General features: G+C 43.0%; 2 protein-coding genes across 8 annotated transcripts in view; one reads left to right on the plus strand and one right to left on the minus strand.

The window, feature by feature from the left end:
- On the minus strand, positions 1-12,351 carry AP5M1 (adaptor related protein complex 5 subunit mu 1). Of its 6 annotated transcripts, none has more exons than XM_086894853.1 (9): positions 12,158-12,331; positions 7,804-8,449; positions 6,244-6,471; positions 5,633-5,772; positions 4,813-4,898; positions 4,595-4,710; positions 3,545-3,641; positions 2,032-2,114; positions 1-563 (listed from the first exon to the last, which is right to left on the minus strand). In XM_086894853.1, the coding sequence occupies exons 1-8, from the start codon at positions 12,223-12,225 to the stop codon at positions 2,047-2,049; spliced, it is 1,449 nt and encodes a 482-aa protein (XP_086750979.1). In that variant the 5' UTR covers positions 12,226-12,331; the 3' UTR covers positions 1-563; positions 2,032-2,046. The 6 variants fall into 6 exon arrangements, 5 of the variants coding, with proteins under 5 accessions (XP_086750979.1, XP_086750978.1, XP_086750977.1 ...); XM_086894852.1 differs by having other exon boundaries at positions 1-1,597; XM_086894851.1 differs by having other exon boundaries at positions 1-2,114.
- The window catches only part of EXOC5 (exocyst complex component 5), a 26,114-nt gene continuing 19,828 nt past the window's right edge, over positions 12,308-18,593 (plus strand). Inside the window, exons 1-2 of one of the 2 annotated variants that reach the window (XM_086894850.1) lie at positions 12,308-12,492; positions 16,995-17,086. In XM_086894850.1, the coding sequence (XP_086750976.1) occupies positions 12,466-12,492; positions 16,995-17,086 (119 nt within the window). In that variant the 5' untranslated portion in view covers positions 12,308-12,465. The remainder of the gene's footprint in view (positions 12,493-16,994; positions 17,087-18,593) is intronic. The other variant, XM_086894849.1, reaches the window with a different exon arrangement.

Consider the following 18,593-nt stretch of genomic DNA (forward strand, 5'->3'; position numbering starts at 1 on the left):
TTTTTATTTTTTTTTGTAAGTGGGGGGGAAATGTCAGGTTTGCAACCCATTATTTAAGTCCTTACATTTATTGTTTGCAATTCTTTGCATCTTTGTTTTCTTCTGGCCCTCTGAAACACAATGCAAAGTCTGGAGAACTCTTTGGCCACTTCTTTAGGAAAGTCTTTGTGCAAAGTTACCTTCACAAAGATCTCATATAATCCATGCCTGTGACAAAATTACAAATAGAAGCACTTCAAGCAGCAAACACTCTGGTAGAAGAAACAGCACTCTGCACCAAAAGACAATTTTTGGTTTTCTTTCCCTTTAACACATTTTTAAAGAAACAGTTGGATTAAAAACTTGTTTATTTTATTAAAGAGTTAAAGGAACACCACTAAACTTGATCACTTTTAGAGCTCACCAGAACCTCTCTTAGGTACCAGCTCTGCCCTGGGAGTCCTCAGGCTCATGTGAGCTCTACATTAGATCTTCCTGATTTAGGTTTTGAAGGGCTTTTCTCCTTTCAGAAAACAGGACAAGTGGTCAGAGCACATAAAGAAACAGTGAAATTATCTGGCCAACTAGAGGGAACAGAGAAACACAGAAAATTCTGTCATTTGTCACTCCTTGAACTCTTCCAGTGTTATCTACCCAGAGTCCCCTAATTTAGTGAGTTTACTACTAAGCTGAGTTTACTACTTAATAACTTATTAATATTTATAAAGGATCCATGAGGATGAGCCCTTCCAAAGGCAGGAGAAGCTCTCCCTCTGGCATCTCCCCCAGCCTGGGTGTCCCACAGGGGTTGCACAAGGCTAGCTGAAGCTGTGTGCTGGTGTGTTTTTCTGCCTTCCCTGTTCCTGGTGCTTTCCAAAGAACAGGGTGTGCTGCACACTCACATCTGCAGAGAGATCTCAGCCATTCTTAAAAAAGGCAGACAGGGCACCTTCCCCCACTTTTCTCACTGCAGAGCTGTCCCTGAGCAGAGCACTGCAGCAATTATGGAGCAAACCTTGATAACAAATCAAAACAGGTGATTGCTGATGTGAGGTTGTGAAAAACTGCTCAGGGCTAGAAGGGAAATGTCACCTCCCCCTCCCTCCCTCCAAACCTGCCCTACTGGGTGTGTGCAAAACAGTTCATACACCAGTTCATCATTTCAATTCACAGCTTCTGTAAAATAAATGGCATTTTTAGCTTGTCAAAGCCAGAGCCCTCCATTTCTGAGCACCACAACTCCCCTAACCATGAAAGAGTCAGACATGGGCAAGAGGAAACAAAGGATCAGGATTTAGAAGAATTCCCTTCTATTAAGTGCAAAGGATCTCCTAAGATACCATGAATTTAGGTAGTGCCATTGCTTCCCAAAATTTACTGGGGGGTATTTGAGTAAAAAAATCCACTCCTGCAGAGTGCTGCTGTGCAGAGCAGAGCTCCCACCTTTCTCATGGGTAGGTGGAAGCCAAACACCGTGGCCTGGTGTCCAGAACACGCTCTAAACCCTTCCAGCAGAGAGAGCTCCTCTTCCCACTCACACCGTGGTGTCCAGGCATGTGGACAACTCCAGCAGGGAGGGGCTGGGTCCTGGGCAAAATCACAAACTCCCCTTTTGCTGCTGAACAGAACAGACACACCTGTGTGAAACTGGGCACAGAGCACAGTTCTGTTTGCTAAGTTTGCACAGCAGATTCAGCTCAGCTGCGTTTCACAGGAACAAATCCACCCTCTAGAACATTTAACCAACTCATCAGATTACTCTGATGATCAATTTAAGTATTTTTCAGATTATAGCTTAAAACTCTCCTCCTTGCACAATCCCTAATCTGATTTACCCCACAGAGCACAGTGAAACACGAGGCAGGGCAGGAGCAGCTCTGTTAGGACTCAACATCCTCTGCTTTTGTGCTGCTCTCCAGGTTCTGGCAGCTCCTCACCAGCCCTTCAGAATCTGCACATTTCCTGATAACTCTCCTAAAGTCCATTTCCTGTGTTCCTGCAGATTTCAAAATCCGAGGTTTGCATCTGTAAATTGAAACTTTTTCCACCTACTTTTCCTGGAAAAACTCATTGATGGTTTCTGGAATCTCCAGCAAGCTTGGCTGATTTTGCCTCCTCAGAACTGGTCTTGTGAGCTGAAAAACACAGTTCACACCTCTGTTTTCACAGCAAGCAGTTCACGGGCATGTCTGCAAGGAAACCCACCACTTCTACTGGCAGAGGCAATAAGATTCCCTAATTAAACTTGCCTCCACTTTCAGAAGTGCTGCTCATGCCATACTCATCCTCTTGGAAGTCCTTGTAAACTACTGACTGGTGTGTATTCTGTATACATCTTGTACAAATAAAGAATTTCTGCTTTGAACTGTTCTGTGAATCTGGAGTTGGATGAGATTCTTGTGACTTCAGGACAGGAATAGGATGCTAAAACCTTTCCCATCCTGCAATGGGAAACCAGTCAAGTAAATGGGAGTAACTGGAGATCTCAATGTCTGTACCTGTAACACCAGGGACATATTTTGTACCAGTTAAATTTAGAAGAGAAAGTAAAACCAGCCACAGCAAGTACATTTCAAACTGTCCTTTCTAGGCTGTCAGCCAGAACTCAACAATTTAAACCAAATTCATGTTTTTAAGACAAGTGACCTCTTGTTTTCCACCAACAGAAATTTTTAAGAACACATAGAAAGCAAAAGTGCTGAAGAATATTTATTTTACTGTATCATTACATAAATCTCATTAACACTGTGCTTTGTTTAAATATAAAAATTATTAGTAAATTTATGTACTAAGTACATTAGTCAAGTAAGGGTTTGTACACCATAGGTGCTGGTGCTTTGGAATTCCAGATATAGTAATCAGAAGAAATCAGTTCCCGGGCTAAAGGGAAAAAACAAGCAAGAAAAATAAGCATTACAGGGTGCCTTACAATCAGACATTCCTTCATCCAAGTTAAGTGACTACTAATCCATCCTTACCAGTTTACAGAAAAGGTATAATGGCCTCTTTAAACTGTAAGACTCTTACTATTATTTGAAAATCGTTTCTGATAATGAGACATTTAAAGTCTCAGCTTCAATTACCTTTACTAATGTATCAGTCATGAGCTTAAAATTCAAACAGAGGTTAAGTCAAAAGCAGGTGGATGGCTTGGAATTTGTTCAATGAATATAAATTGCATGCTCAATATAAAACATGAAAACGCTGTTTTTCCTGCGTTACAATTTAGGGCTGAGTGTAACCTGTCACAAAATTAACAGTGTAGACCCGAAATGTCTATGACAAAAGCGTCCTAAACAAGGGGCCAGATTAGAGAGGATCATTCCCTGTGTCACCCAAAAAAAGTTCTGCCATTATGGAGAGCATAGGAACCAGCACAGGGCAGAGGGGAGAGCCCCAGAGAGAGGCTGACTTGGTAAGAGCTCTCATCTCAAAGGGAGAGGCCAGTCCCTACTCCAGGGATGCTCTAAAACATCACAAAAAAAACCCCAACTCAAAAGCAGAGAACGAAAGTCCACCTTCAGTTAGGTAATTTCATAATTTCAATTCAATTTTAGCAACTCACATGCAGTAATTTTGGGCTTCCCTGGAACAAAGATCTGAACAGAATGCTGGTCTACGTAACATCCAGTAAGTGTAAAGTCTGGGATCCTAAAATACAGCTGAAAAAAGAGAGGGAAAACACAATCAGATATATATTGACACCCTTGCTGTGCAAATCCTGGCAATCTGGGTGTGCAAGGGTGTTGGAGTCTGAAACACAGAGCTTATGTACTTGTCTCTGATGCCTGGCTCTGAGATCCAGAAGAACACTGAATGTCATATAACATGAAATTTATGAGCATGTTTTCATGGTGTTACATGGAAACAACTGTTAAAGTTAGATAGAAAAGCTAAAAGTGTAAGTGTGTAGATTAGAAAGTTTTCTTAAGTCACTGGGTGAAAAAGTTAGTTTAGAGTTTAAGTCAGTTTAGAAAGCAGAAGATGGAGGATTTAGACTGTTGTTTCTTTTCTTTCTTCTTCTTCATGTTCTTCTTCTAGAGATTTTGGGTAATAATAGGTGATTGGATAAAAAATGTTGCAGTACACAGAGAATGGGTCATTGAGTCATTAAGAAAAATAATATATGTGTCTACTGTTAATTGGATACAAATGAATATAAAGATAAAAGAACTGTGTAGTTCAGGGCCATTTTGTACCATCAGAACAAAATGAGCCAGATTGCAGTGAACTGAACTTGTGTAGAAAGTCTGGAGAGACCTGCCAAGTTTTGTGATAACATCCTAATAAATATGAGAAACAAGATCCTAACAAGCTTTAGAGTTTTTGTCCTGACCTGGAGAACTGAAATAAGCGGGACTCCCCATGAAGGAATATCCCCAAAGAGAAATCCAAGAGTGAAGTGCAGAAAAAGCATAGCAGAATCAAGAGAAAAAAGAAACAAGAATTAAAAAGAGTTATATGAGGGTACTCCAAAGTGACAGGATGTCAAATCCTCTAGGCAGGAAAGCAAAAGTCCATGGTGAGAATATGAGATTTTAGATCAATGTATCTCAAATTGAAGACAATAAAAAAGTGACTACTAAGGCCTCTTTTCCCAGAGCCTGTGACTTACTTTTACATAAGCAGTGTTCCCAGTGCACACGTAATCAGTCGGGTGCTCTTTGCCTGCAGTGCCAAAAGACACAGTTCCAGTCAGGGAAACTTCCAAAGACTTGGGGAACTTCTGTCCTAAAGGCAGAGACAGCATCTGTAAGCAGTCACACAGCTGTGCCCAGGCTGCAGAGAAGGGGCTGGGGGAGAAAGGGGCAGTCACAGGGGTGAGCTCCTTACCAATGACCCAAACTAGGAGGCTCTTCTCCCGGGATAAATCCAGTTGGCCATAACTAACTTTGGACTCTAACTGAGCAATGGGGCCCCTGCATGTGAGAGAGGAGAAATAAAACCACTGGAATTACTATCATCCAGCACTTGTTAATGCCTGTTTTGATACAGAAAGCCAGGAAATGCACACAGACATTATTTGTGCACATACAGACAAATCACACCTATCTGAGCACACTGCTAATTTATGAGAAGAAATTACAGAGCAGGAGGAAATTACCATGCTGTCAGCCAGGTAATCACAAAGGAGCTGTTGATGTTTTAGTTCACTGATAGTGTTTTACTAACACTGTGATCAGCATCAGTAACTTTGTATCATTCCATCTTTGAATTTTCATGATAATTACATGGCAGCATGGTTGTGGCAGCACTGTCATGGCAGATGTCAGAGAGGCTTAGATGAAAACTATTGTTTTAATTTGAAATAACTGTATTTTTGATAAGCTGATCTGTAGCTAGGATTAGCAGTCTTAAGGAACAGGTAACCCTGGGTTGGAAGTGATCTCCAGCTTAATCCACCTGGGGGATTGTGGCAGTATTTCACATGAGAAAATACCACAGGGAAACGGGATGAGCAACATAAGTGTTTGAAATGTTACCAAATATTCTAGCATAATTCTATATTCTGGAAATTAAAGGAATTCCAACGTTGGTGTTAACTGGTAGCACCCTCATGGAGCATAATTTGTTATAATGATTCCTGACAAGTTCATTTTGGGAAGACAACAGAGAAATGGAAGAAATTGATTTAGGCTTTCTTTAGTCTTACCTGTTGAAGAAAGGTATACGAGCTTCACAGTACTCAAAACAATTCTTTATGCTTTCATGGAGCTTTAAATTAACTGTTATTTTTATCTGTGATCCCTCTTCAACGAGTTGGTAACATCCCAAAATTGGTGGAACAGGAACCTGGAAAAAACTATATTCATTCTCAAGCTATATTAACACCATCATCACAAGATCAGTTATATACTGTTTTCATTGTTAAAGCACTTTAAAATAGACCACAGACATATATTAATTACTTAGTGACTGTGCTAAACTTTTCAGGCTCCTTGTGATGCAGAGACTGGCCACGGGGGCCATTGGGGTCATGCACTTGATATCTCAGCCTGGATATATTTTGTCTAATTCAAGCATTTGAGCGGATGATTTAAAGTAAGAGCAGTGTTGCCAAACAAAGATACAGTAATTTCTGAATGTGACTCAGACAACTCAAGTCCTTAAGTGCCTTCCAAGCAGTTTATTATATAAAAACCATTATATAAAATGTTTTATTATCTGTATTGGACTCAAACTCACTCCAGCATGCCCATCAACACAGGTGTTTTTATTTCTGTTTGAACACTCAAAACCAGTGAGGGTCAGGGGTGTTGTTACCTGGGAAGTGTAGTAACAGAGGTTGAAGGAATCTGAAGGAGGAATGAAAGGGAATTTGTAAGGCCCATTGTAGACAGAATCATGCAGAGGCTCGACACTGGTGGACATCAGCATGGCAGGGTCCACAGAAGTCACACAGTGATGGACCACGATGTCTTGGAGCGGGGGCGCGTTCGTGGGGAGGGTCAGGCTGAGGGTGACGTTTGGTGCAGATCCCTCTATGTCACACTTGGGAAAAGGAAGTCAAGACATTATTCTAAAATACCTGAACCAATTCACAGTGAGATGTTCAAAAATAAAACACATTTATAGCAATAAAAATAAATAAAATCGCTACCAATTTTCAGTTGGTTTCAATCATTAGTACTAACCACCAGTACTAAGACATCAGCCTCACACACTTGCTGACAATTTAATTAATTAGGTTGCTTTTACAACATCCACTTAATGGATTCCAGCATGCTCTGGATGGCTTCTGTGGTCCCATGCCAGCTCTGTCACAGCAGAGTATCCCTTGTTTTGACCCTCTCTGTGCCAGTTCAGCAAGCCATGATCTCGCCTGGGCTTTCTTCTTGTGTAAGGCCACCCACCTACCCTACAGAACACCCTGAGAATTGTCCCTCTGAGAGCAGGAAGCTGCTCACCCACACAGCCCTACCAGCATGGCAGGTGGGAAATGACCCAGGCTTTGCAAATGCAGCATTCAGGTCAGCCTCCTTTGGACAGGAGTATCCCACTTCATGCAAATAATTAAATTACCACTTTATTAGCAGGTCTCTCTCCTTGTAAAATACTGGCAGTAGTTACAAATTCAGTGTGCCAAGATAATATTGTGTGCTTCCTAAGCATAATTCAGAACAAAGAATAAATTATAGTACAAATTACAGTTACAAATTTTAATATATTTCATAATTATTACGGATGTATGTGGTCAATAATCCCCAGTTTGCAATATTAAACAATGAGATATTTTAATATTAAACAATTCCCAGGGAAGCCCATCCCTGGAAGTGTTCAAGGCCTGGCTGGACAAGGTTTGGAGCAACCTGGTCTAGTGGAAGGTATCCCTTCCCATGGCAGGGGGTTGGAATGAGATGAGCTTTGAGGTCCATTCCAACCCAAACCACTCTGGGATTCTACAGTGAAAACCACTGTCACATCCAAACCATCCAAAAAAATTATATATCCAGTTTCTTTCACCAGGTTCTTTATCAACTGCTCTTATGTTATGGAACACCAGCATTTGTGGGATCAAAACGTTGTAGAACCATAAGGAAGAAGATTAAACTTTCATTTGGCAGGAAAGATAATTAAAAATGCTCATGTAGACACTTGTAGAAGACATTTAGACATGTCAGCCTGGATATATTTTGTCAAATTCAGGCATTTCAGTGGTTCATTTAGATTAAGGGCCGTGTGGCCAAGCAGTCAAAGGTACCAGTAACACCTGAACGTGACTCAGAAGACAAAATCAGGAGAATTTTCAACTCAGTATATCATTTTACATCGAATGAGCACTGATTTTGCACAGAAACTACTTTGCACATCAAACGCTCTCACCTTGCAGTTCACAGCTCCATAAACTTGCCACGTGTCCACCACATCCCTCTGGTCATACTGCATACACTTGACCTTCTCAGTGATGCAGACATTAACCTGAGGTTTGCCCTTGTAGGTGCTGGATCTCCAGGCTGGCTGATCCTTATCCGCAGGCATCTCCTGGATGTCCTCGAAGGAGCTGTTCAGGCTGCGGATGTTGGTGTTCAGGGGGGTGCCCAGGGGACAGGCCTGGACCAGCAGATTCCGGAGCTGCCCGATCTTTGCGTTCAGCTCAGCCTCGTTTTTCCGGCTGGGAGAGATGTAGTCCATGATGCCCAACAACAGAGCCAGTCCCTGCGAGAGCCCGCTGACGGTGAGGAGGGGTGGCCGTGGCTCCAGGGTCCCCTCCACCAGCGGGACACAGGCGTAGATGAGGCCGCTCTTGTGGAAGGCCAGCACGGGCCAGAGCTCCCCCGCGGCGGAGGACACGGAATGCACGCAGGAATGGTTGATCCGGGTGCAGGTGTCCCGCTGCTCCACGAAAACGTGCTCGTCCACCAGCCTCAGCTCGAAGAGCAGGGCCTTGAGGAAGGCGCTGTCCGAGGGGACAGGGACGTGCGTGGAGCCGTTGAAGGTCTCGGCGCGCAGCTCAACCGTGGGGTAGCGCCTGCGGGGAGGGAACGGGAACGGCTCAGTGCCACCCGAAACATCATCCCAAAACAGAGCTTCCAGGGACAGAACCACCCGAGCCCTTTCCTGGCTGTAAAAGCATTATGAAAATCTTTGGATTATTGATACTGGGTTTCTCTTCATTATTCAAACAGCTCCCCAAAGCCCACCGGGCCTAAAAATAACCTCGTGTACATGGAAGCCTTGACAGAAGCAGTGGTGGGATCAGAACATAAAACACTGCCAAAAAAAAACAACATTTCATGAGCAGTTAGGATTCTTTCTAGCGAATCTAAAATTTGACTAAATACATTCTCATGAGCAAATACATATTTTTTATAACAAAATGTGGATCTGTCTGTCTGTGCTGGCTGTCACACAAAGGTACAGGATGTTTGTACCACACTAAGGAATGACTCCCACCAGTGCAGAACTTCCAAATATTTTTAAGATGTGAGATTATACTGAAGACAGGTTCTCAGATATTTACAAAAATGGATGTTCTATGTAATAAAATGCAACTACAACAGCTTTTTGCCTGGATAGAGCATACTAATGCTACAGCTTTGCTGCTATAATAACAATAATAATAACAATAACAGCAACAAAACAACAACAACAATAATTCCAATAATAATAATAATTCCACACTGCACATGCAATATATGTGACTTAAAGCTGTTATGACTTTTACATCATTTCATTTTATCAAGTATTTAAGATGTAATGGTAATGTCATGGACAGAGGTTTTGTACAATTTAGAATTGCTATGTTGTACCAATACATATAATTAATTCCAAATTTTCTAGAGATAATATTTGAGGAATATCATATTAACTGTTTAAAACTAAGTCTGGGATTTTTTGTCCTGCAGCAGTATTGTTTTTTTAAAGGGAAGTGGGACAAATTTCAAGGCAACCTAAATCCATCAAGCGGAATTGTCATTTAACATATAACTGAGAAAATAAAAAAAATATTACTTCCATTAATCCACTGATTTTGCCCTGCTTTGGAACTGCAGATTCCCCTGAGTGTCTCTTACATGAAGTTTGCTGACAGCCTGTCCTTCCTACATTCTGTTTTGTGGATTCCCTTAGTAGTTATCCACAGACCCTCAAAGTGCCCATCGCAGGTCACACACGCAAAATTAAATCACTTTATGGATCATCTTGAAGCAGATGTTCTCAGATGTTTGTTTTGCACTCAGATCCATGCTTGCACGCCAACATGGGAGAAAAAAAAATGCAGAGATATATAAATGCCCTCATTTGGTGTCCTTTTTACACCATCTTTTTAAGGACACATTGACAGCTTGCTTCTTAAATTACCATCCCAGAAAGGTGAGACTTTGTTATATCTATGACCTCCATCTGTAGCACTTCCCTCCTGCTCCTGAGCACTTCCATGGATCTTATCCTGTTGCCTCTAAGTCCCACCTACATCATCTTTTCTTAACTGAGTAGCTGGAGACAGCTACACTTCCTCAGGCTTATTTTCAGTGACTGTGCTTTTTTTCCTTTGATTCTTAATCAGGCATCCAGGGCTTTTGGGGTTGGGTTTTTTTTGGTAAGGGAAAAGCAAACATAGAGCAAAGCCAGGCTACAAAATTTGTAAACAGGATACAGATGACAGCAAAACACCTCCCCCTGTGGTCTCACATTTTATTCTGAAGGGCAAAGAAACAAAGTAGGTTTACAGCTCTAAAATTTATGAGGCTTTGCAGAGCCAGGGTGTTGATAAGAGGCATGTGTAACCTTGGTGAACAGCTCTTATTTTTGGCCAACATTTCCAAAACAAGGGAAGAGGAGATATTTCAGTCTGGTTTTATCTTAGTCAAGTCCCAGTCTCTCTGCTCCATTTGCTGAAGCTGTCCCCACACCACAGCAGCCTCCTCCTCCTCCCACTGAATTTTACCAGCTGGGTCATTAGATCATTAGTCAGCCCTTCAGAGCCCAGTTTTTCAGTATTCCCTTCTAAAAAGTGATGCAAACTTAAAAAAAAAAACAAGATAAAAGTTTTCAGGGATGAATGAGCTTTGGTGACTCAAGAGATAGACCATCCTTGTTGCCTGAATTAAGTTATGATTAGCTAAAAAAAGAAAGGTGGGGGGGAATGCTTTGATGTCCCTGATGTCTTCCCTGAGGTTAAAGATCAGGGCTCACGTATCTCCAGCTGAGTGCCTAAGTCCTGAAACCAAAAGTTTCCATGTGATCCGGGCATTCTTTATATTGTCTGCGCGCTTTGTTGAATTTAAGGTCAGTTAGGAGGATAAACTTGGGGCTTCCACAGCCCTATTATTTCCTCTGGGAACTTGAAAGATCTAAGTCTGGAAATCACTTGAAGCATCAAGGATAGTTTGCCCTTTTCAAAGGAGTGCTACTCCTTGTCTCTGCCGCTCACTGTGTGACAAGTCACTTCAGACATCCCTGTCACCAGCCCCCCCTGCTCCGTGGTGATTACACTCTCTGAGGTTTTGGGACAAGGCTTTCTCTTTATCTGTGTTTGTAGAGGGGAGGCCTCATCTCTAGTCCTGTAGGTAATACAAGGACCATAATACTAATCCTAAAACAATCAGAGGAGTGTCCAATGGAGAGATCTGTCTGCACCTGAAGATGGAAGATAGTCTACTTACTCTTTTTTTGTTTTTTTTTTTTTACTTTCTAGGTTCTTTTTTTACTACTAGGTTCTCTTTTGGTTTTACTGAATTCAGACTAGGGCTGTATGTCACTTTTATTTTTCTTTTCATTGTCTGGATTTCTCTGAAGACACAGAAGAAAAAAAAAAAATATAGGTAACAAATCTTGCCAGCTCAACAAAAGTAACCTGCCTATCCCAAAGTCTTACTTTATACCTGCAAGAATTCTGAATAAAAACTCTCCCTTTGGAGGACTCTTAAGTGTCCAATAACTTAAAAGTCCTGCAATAACTTTAGAAAAGGGTATTTATATGCAAAAATTAGCATGAAATAGAAAGCTGAATTTCTGTCTGAAAGTACTCTAATTTTTGTACAGCTACAGAACAACATGAAAAGAATATAAGTAAAATACAAGAAATAATATATTCTTTCTACTCTGTCCATTTTGTTAATCTGACAGTATTGCACAATCACTGCCCTGTCCTTTTCCATGTTAGGATGGAGAAGAGCTGGGCAAAATGCTTACAGTGACACACAAGAAAGAGGAACAGAGCTAGGAAACTCAACTGCAAAATGCAGAAGCTGTGAAAAAGCCCCCATATTTAGTTAAAAGCACATTTCGTGAACCTGATTCCGAACTTTCGGAAACCGGGGTCAGAAACGCACAGCATCCAGCGCCGCTGGGACGAGATGAGGGATTTATTCACAGTCAGATGGTTTCGGTGTTTTTACATCTGTTCTGGCGGCCGAAGCCCGGCCCCACAGGGCAGCAGTGTCCCCCAGGACACCCAGACCCCTCAGGGCACCAGGATTTCCTCCAGGGCATGCAGAGCCCCTCAGGAACATCCGCGCCCCCTGAGGGCATCCGCTCCCCGCAGGGCGCCCGGTTCCCTCCACAGCACCCGGACCCCAAGAGCATCCAATTCCCCCAAGAACACCCGGTCCCCCCAAGGATCCCTCAGAGCACCTGGATCCCTTCCAGATCACCCGGATCCCCCAGGGCACCCAGCCCGACCCTCGGACCTGCCCAGCCCGCCGTGCCCGCGCCCCCTCCCCGGTACCGTGGCTACCTGGAGAAGAGCACGGCGCCGGCGGCCGCGGGGTCGTGCCTGAGGAGCCACAGCGCCCGCAAGGCCATGCCGATGGAGCCGATGGAGCCGATGGTGGCGGTGATGCCGCCGGTGCCGATGGCGGCCGGGGAGGAGCCGCGGCCGCGCCGTGACCGCCCGGCGCAGCCCCATTTCCGGCGGGCGGAGGCGGCGCCGCGGCCGCCGCTGCTGCTGCCGGGGCGGGGGACACAATGGGCGGCAGCGGCGGGGCGGCGGCGGCGAAGGGGCGCTGAGGGGTCGCCACCCTCCTTCCCTCCCTCCCTGTGGCCATGGCCACCACGGCCGAGCTCTTCGAGGTGGGTGCGGGCCCCGCGGGCCGGGGCGCGGGCGGCGCTGGCCGGGCCGGCTCGCTGAGGGGATGCGGCGGCCTCTCCCTGGGGAAGGGTGGGCGGGCGGTGTGTGGGGCTGGGGAAGCGGGGGAGCCCCGGTGCCGCCCCGCGGGTGCGGTGCTCGCCTTGCCCCGCTGCAGGGCCTCCCTCCCGACCGGCTGCTGGCAGCGGACGGGTGACAGGGCCACGCCAGGCCCGGCCCCGCACTCGTTCTTCCGAGGGCACCCCCTTGGCTGAGCCCGGCGCGGTGCTGTCAGTGGGGCTGGCATGGAATAAGGAAATGACTTTGCCCTCCCTTTACCCGCGGTGGAAGCGAGGCACGGAAAGAGAATGGCTCTGCCAAGGCCACGCAGGAACAGGGCAGGAATAGCAGGAGTATGTCAGATTCTTCCCGTGGAATTGCAGAATGCCCTAAGTTGGAAGAGACGCATGAGGATCATTGCCCTCCTGAAAGGAACCCACAAGAAGGATGGAGGGGGGACTTCCTACAGGACTGTTTAGTGACAGGACAGAGGAAATGGCTTCAAACTAAGAGTAGGTTTAGGTTAGATATTGGGAAAAATAATGTCACTATCTCACCTTTGAGGGTGGTAAGGCCCTGGCACAGAGAAGCTGTGACTGCCCCTGAATCTCTGAATCAGCCAAGACCAGGCTGGATGGGGCTTGGAGCAGCCTGGGATAGGGGAAGGTGTCCCTGCCCGTGGCCGGGGGTTGGACCGAGCTGATCCTTGAGGTCTCTTCCAGCCCAAACCTGTCTGTAATTCTGTAGCTCCAGCTTGTGGCCTGGACCATGAGCTCTCATGATGTGACCCGTGATAAACAAAAAGTGTGTGGTGTCCCCACTTCCTCTCCACTGGCACATGGTGCCATCCCCAGGTGTCCCGGATTTGGTCTCCAAGTCGTTCAAGAGCTGGTTGTTCTTCTGGTGGGTTATGACTGGGACTTGCTTTGCCCAACCTTCAGGAAAGGCTCTTCCTGTTTCTCTGGAAGATCCTATATTTGGGGTTTATGTAAATGCATTGTGTGCATTTGAATTTGTGAATCACTGTGATGGCACACGAATGTTATGACTCACATCTTTTGGTTTGCATAGCTTTAAAAAAATAGTAGGACTAAAATACTGTGTTCCTGTAGCTGCATGCCAGGTTTTGTACCCTCCCTACACCACTCTAGGAGCCCCTTGATTTCTCAACACGATGACAGTGCCCTTCTGCTCATTGTGGGGTGTTGAGTGTGAGGTAACTTGAAGATGGAAAGAAAACTGTATGTTTTGGCTGCTTTGGGTCATGCAATAATTTCTTCCATTTCACAACAGCAATAAAGATGAAATTGCAAATTAGGTGAGACTTTTGCCTGGACATTGGGGCTAGAAATTATATTTTCCAACATGGAATCCAGATTTCTCTCTCTCCTGCTTTCACTTCTCTTTCACTCCTAAGGCAAGAGAGTTTTTGTTGATGCCCACTAATTTATTGTCGCCTACTTGGTTAGTCTGAAATTGCTGCCTTAACATAAAAATGTGCTTGTTATGGGAGTAGCCCTTAGCTGTCTGCTGAGGGTGGAATTTGATTACCATATTTTCATGAGTGTGTGTTCTAAAGTAAATTTCAGTACAGATATTGGAAATTGTATACCAGGATCTGTCCTGAAAATGGACACAACAAGGACTGAATTCATCCTCACATAAGTTAAAGCATAATTTAACAGTGGATACTTCTAAACTGGTTTTTAATTTGTCAGGGCCAGTGTAGTTTCATTTGTAAACCCCAGATCAAACCAGGTTATCACCCACTTCAGGCATATCTCATATTAAATCAGGAGTATTGCCTGAATGGATGGGATCACATTAATTCATCTGGAGCCGGAGGGAAGTTCAAAGCTGAAGAAATTGACTGTTGGGGCTCATCTGATAACAGGCAAAGGACTTGCAAATGACATTTGTAATAGCTGATTTTCAGCAATTTCTGTAGAACAGGATAGGAGACTTAAAATAGGAATTAGGCTGTCAGCTATGAGTAACCCTGCTATCAAGATAGCATTTAAAAAAGCAAATGTGTATGGAAGATACAAACTAAAGTAAAAACTTTTGGATCTGCAGTGAAACCTGGAAAAACATGTCTTAGAAAGATACTGTTAAACCTCATTTATTCCTTATAAATCAAATAGATTATTTTTAGCACACCCTCTGTGGAAAATTGGAAGAAAAGGCTCATTTTATTTCTCTGTTGATCAATATATTGCAATAATATCCATGGCAGTTAACTGAAGGACAGATCTCCTGTGTAAGTGTTCTTGGAAAAACAGGTATTTTCCAGGAAGGGAGCTGTCTGTACACACATGCACTCAAGGAATATTTAGAGGTGTATGGAGGCATGATGGGTGGAGAAAGATTTGCCTTATAATATTTTTGGGGATTCTGAGGCATCTACATCATATTTCTTTAGGAGAAGAGGCTTGCAGAAAAACTTTGTAAATGTTGTTTTACCAAAATGAAAAAATATTCGAAGCCATTGTATGTGTGTAGGTGAATTATCTTTTAGTGTGAGCATCTGGGGAAGGGAGAAATGTAGAAAATGTTATCTACATACAGAGGATGTCAGAAAACCCTTTATTCAGGGTTCTTTCATACTTGGCTTTAGTATCCTTGTAACCAGAGTGGTGCTGCAGCTGAATTACAGGATCTTCAGAGGAAAAATTGTGGATTTTCATATAAAGGTGGAGTCCTGCAAAGAGCTCTAAGGTAATTGGGAAGCTGGAGGCCTCCCCTGAAGAGAATGTTACTGCACTGAATGACTCATTTAATCTATGATTAAATTACAAAAGTGTTCCCAAACTTTCATTTATCAAGATGGCATAAGGAGGGAATTTACACTTGGCATGAAAACGTGGCATTGTGGCTTTTGATGAAAAGGATTCTTGTAAAGGAAACTTCACGCTCTCTATCAGGAAGGACTTGGTTAAAGAGATGAGTGACTTGTAGGGAAGTTGTTTTTATGTGGTATCAGCCAGTTATTTTTGAAGTTTAGCCAAGGAGGCTGAGCACAACACAGTTACAGTCTGTGGATGAGGAGTTACTGAGTGATAAAATTTCTGCCCTGTCTATCAGGATTCAGCATGTAACAAAGTATTTTTAAAAACCTTTTATCCTCCTGGTTAGTGGCTGGGCCTGACTGGATAGGGCATAATTTGTTTCTGAGGAAACAGACCTTGAACTGGCAATATTTGCTTTTCAACCCTTGGTTTTACTTATGAAACTAACTCTGTAATGCTGTTTTTCCCCTCCTTATTCCTCATGACAAAGTTTCAGACATATTGATACAGTAACTAATGTAATACCTGTTGAGATCTCTTTATTTTTTATTTTAATTTTTTTTCAACCCAATTTTATCAAAAGCAATGGTAGCATATTCAATTGTATCAAATAGCCCTATTAGCCAAAGCCAGTCCCAGCTGTGGTTTGGGTTGTTTCACACTTAGAGAACTGCTGTTGTTTATGATTCAAAAGCTTTCTATAAAATCCTGGTGGTTGTGAGGATACTTTTCTTACCGGTCTTAGAAGTGCTGATGTTAGCACCTAATCACTGCTGCTGAAGTGATAAATATTGTTTTTATTAATGATAGAAATTGGACTGTGTTTAGAGTAATTTAGTATAAGCTACATAATAAAGTGTTTGAGCTGGTGTAACTACTAGGCCAGCTAAAATAGGAGTTCTTGGGTTTATAAATGAGGCCTCTGACTTCAGAAATTGTTGTTGGGTGGAGAAATAGTCTTAACAAACAGTGTTTTTATGGAAGAACCAGCAAATATTATGGAAGAAACTTGTGTAACCTTGAATTCTAGTATCACTCATGCCCTGTTTTTTCTACTTGTGTAAATGGAATTCATCCTCTGTTTTTTATGCCTTTTTTCCTCATTTTTATCTGCTCTATTTGTGCAGTTGCAGTTTGATGTTGGGTTGCATGCAGTGGCAGCTGGGTTTTTTGGGCTGGGCTTTTTGGTCAGTTCTGTGTGTGATGGCATGGTGTAACAGCTGAACAGCTGCAAAAACCCCTTATTTTGCCACGTAATTTTTGTAGGCAGATGAATTCTCTGGTGTGTTTTGCATGTGCAGCTGATGGCTGGCTCGGGTGGTGTAACCTCTCAAATCAGCTGCAGGGTTCAGGCACTTTGGAATGACAAACCACGAGCTCAGCTGCAAATAAAGTCATTTAGAGCCAGCTCCTCACAGACCTGCAGCACAGTCTTTGCAAGCAGTCTGATAATATCTAAACTTGATGTTCCAACTCACCATATGAAAGGCAGTGTTCTCAACAATAAATATGTAAGCCCAAGAGGTGATGGAGTAATTGTCAATGCTGTACTTTTGATTATAATAAAGCTTCTGAACGCTTTCAAAATGAGGTGTGAGCACCTGCTGAAGGAACAACCTGCTGTGGCACATTGTAAAGGGTTTTTCTTCTGTGGCCAGGAGCCTTTTGTGGCAGATGAATACATTGAACGCCTGGCATGGAGAACACCTGGGGGAGGTTCCAGAGGTGGAGAAGCTTTCGATCCGAAAAGGTAAAAATCAAACTGCACAATGGTCAAGGTGGATGTATCTCTTATTGTAGTGTTTTATTCCACATATAACAGCAAACCTGTGTGTAGTGGTGCTGTGTGTCCAAAGAGGTTTTCATGTGGGAGAATTGCTAACATTTGTGGCCATGAGCTGATTATTCAGAACTAATTATTCAGTAATTAGAGTAGGGAAATTCACTTTCTGATTGAGACCTTTTGAGTGAAGGAGAATTGATGTTTTTTGTGCTTTCAGACATGAATGTTCCTGAGTACTGGAGTTGCTGAATTCAAGTGTAATATGAGGCTTCACTGCTATGATAGTTAAGCCAATTTAATGAGTTTCTTACTTTTAGTTTCCTGAGCCTTGTTTTAAGACACAATAGTTTGAAAATAAAAGGCACAAAAAGGTAGAATGGCAAGAAAGGCAGCTCTGGGGATGAGATCTCATGATAAACTAATCTGACTTAATAAAATGTCAGAAAATTAACCTGACATAGTCAAAGGACATTCCTTCTGGAGCACTCTGGCTCTTTGGAGGCATGTGAGAAGAGAAAGGATATTCTTGAAATTCTATGAAGATGCTGAACCCTTGACACTCAGTCTGCTGTATCCTAAGCAGAGTTTCACTATGATTTAAGCAGGAAGAAGCCTGGAAATACACAACATTGTTCCCTGGAGCTCTTTCTCCATGCTTGTACACAGTATATAATTAAGGTAGTTCATGATTTGCACCAATTCTACTCAGTTTAACAGATATTCTGTATTTCTGCTGGTTTGCTTGCATTAACTTCTGTGAGGTACTTCCATATTTTTTGGGACAAGCAGGCAAAACATGCAACAGCAAATATTTTTCTTGTGGCATCTTCTAGTATTAGGCAGGGTGCCAAAATGAATATTGAAAAAGAAACAGATATTTTGGTGTCTATTTTTTGCTTTTCTGTTTTTAGAAGATGCTGCTTTTGTCAGTTTGAAAGAGTATTGGAGTCTTTCTCTTCCGAAAACCTGACCAGCAGCTGCCTCTTCTGTTTCTTTCCTTTCTCAATATATTGGGCACTGTTGCTGAATAAGTGCTGAGTTGACACAAGACCTGTTTAAAAAACAAACCCCAGCCTGAATCAGTTTGCTAAAATTAATAGAGACTGCCTGCGTTTCTCTAGGCTTTTGTTTGAAAGAATGTTTTTGTGTCACTGTTGTTTAAATTTGTCTGTAAACTTAGATGTGTTCCTTGTGGTTTTCTGTGGAATCTGCTGCAATGTGCTTGCTCTTGGGCTTCTGGCATGCAGAGAGGAGTCACCAACATCTGCCTCAGTCCAGTTTTCTTTAAGAAGTTGTGCCTTCAAGTTACTGACTGGGCTAAAAGCCTCTTCTGACATTAAACCTGGTCAGGAAAGTTCTGATATGTTTCAGATGTTTTCAGTTCTTAGCTTGAGTTTTATGGCTATGGAAGATCTGAGAATAATTCATTCCTGGATCACTGACTGGAATATTTAGAAAAGAGATGAAAATATGA

This window comes from Cyanistes caeruleus, chromosome 6, assembly GCF_971803275.1.
Source record: "Cyanistes caeruleus chromosome 6, bCyaCae1.hap1.1, whole genome shotgun sequence".
In the NCBI taxonomy this organism is placed as follows: domain Eukaryota; kingdom Metazoa; phylum Chordata; class Aves; order Passeriformes; family Paridae; genus Cyanistes; species Cyanistes caeruleus.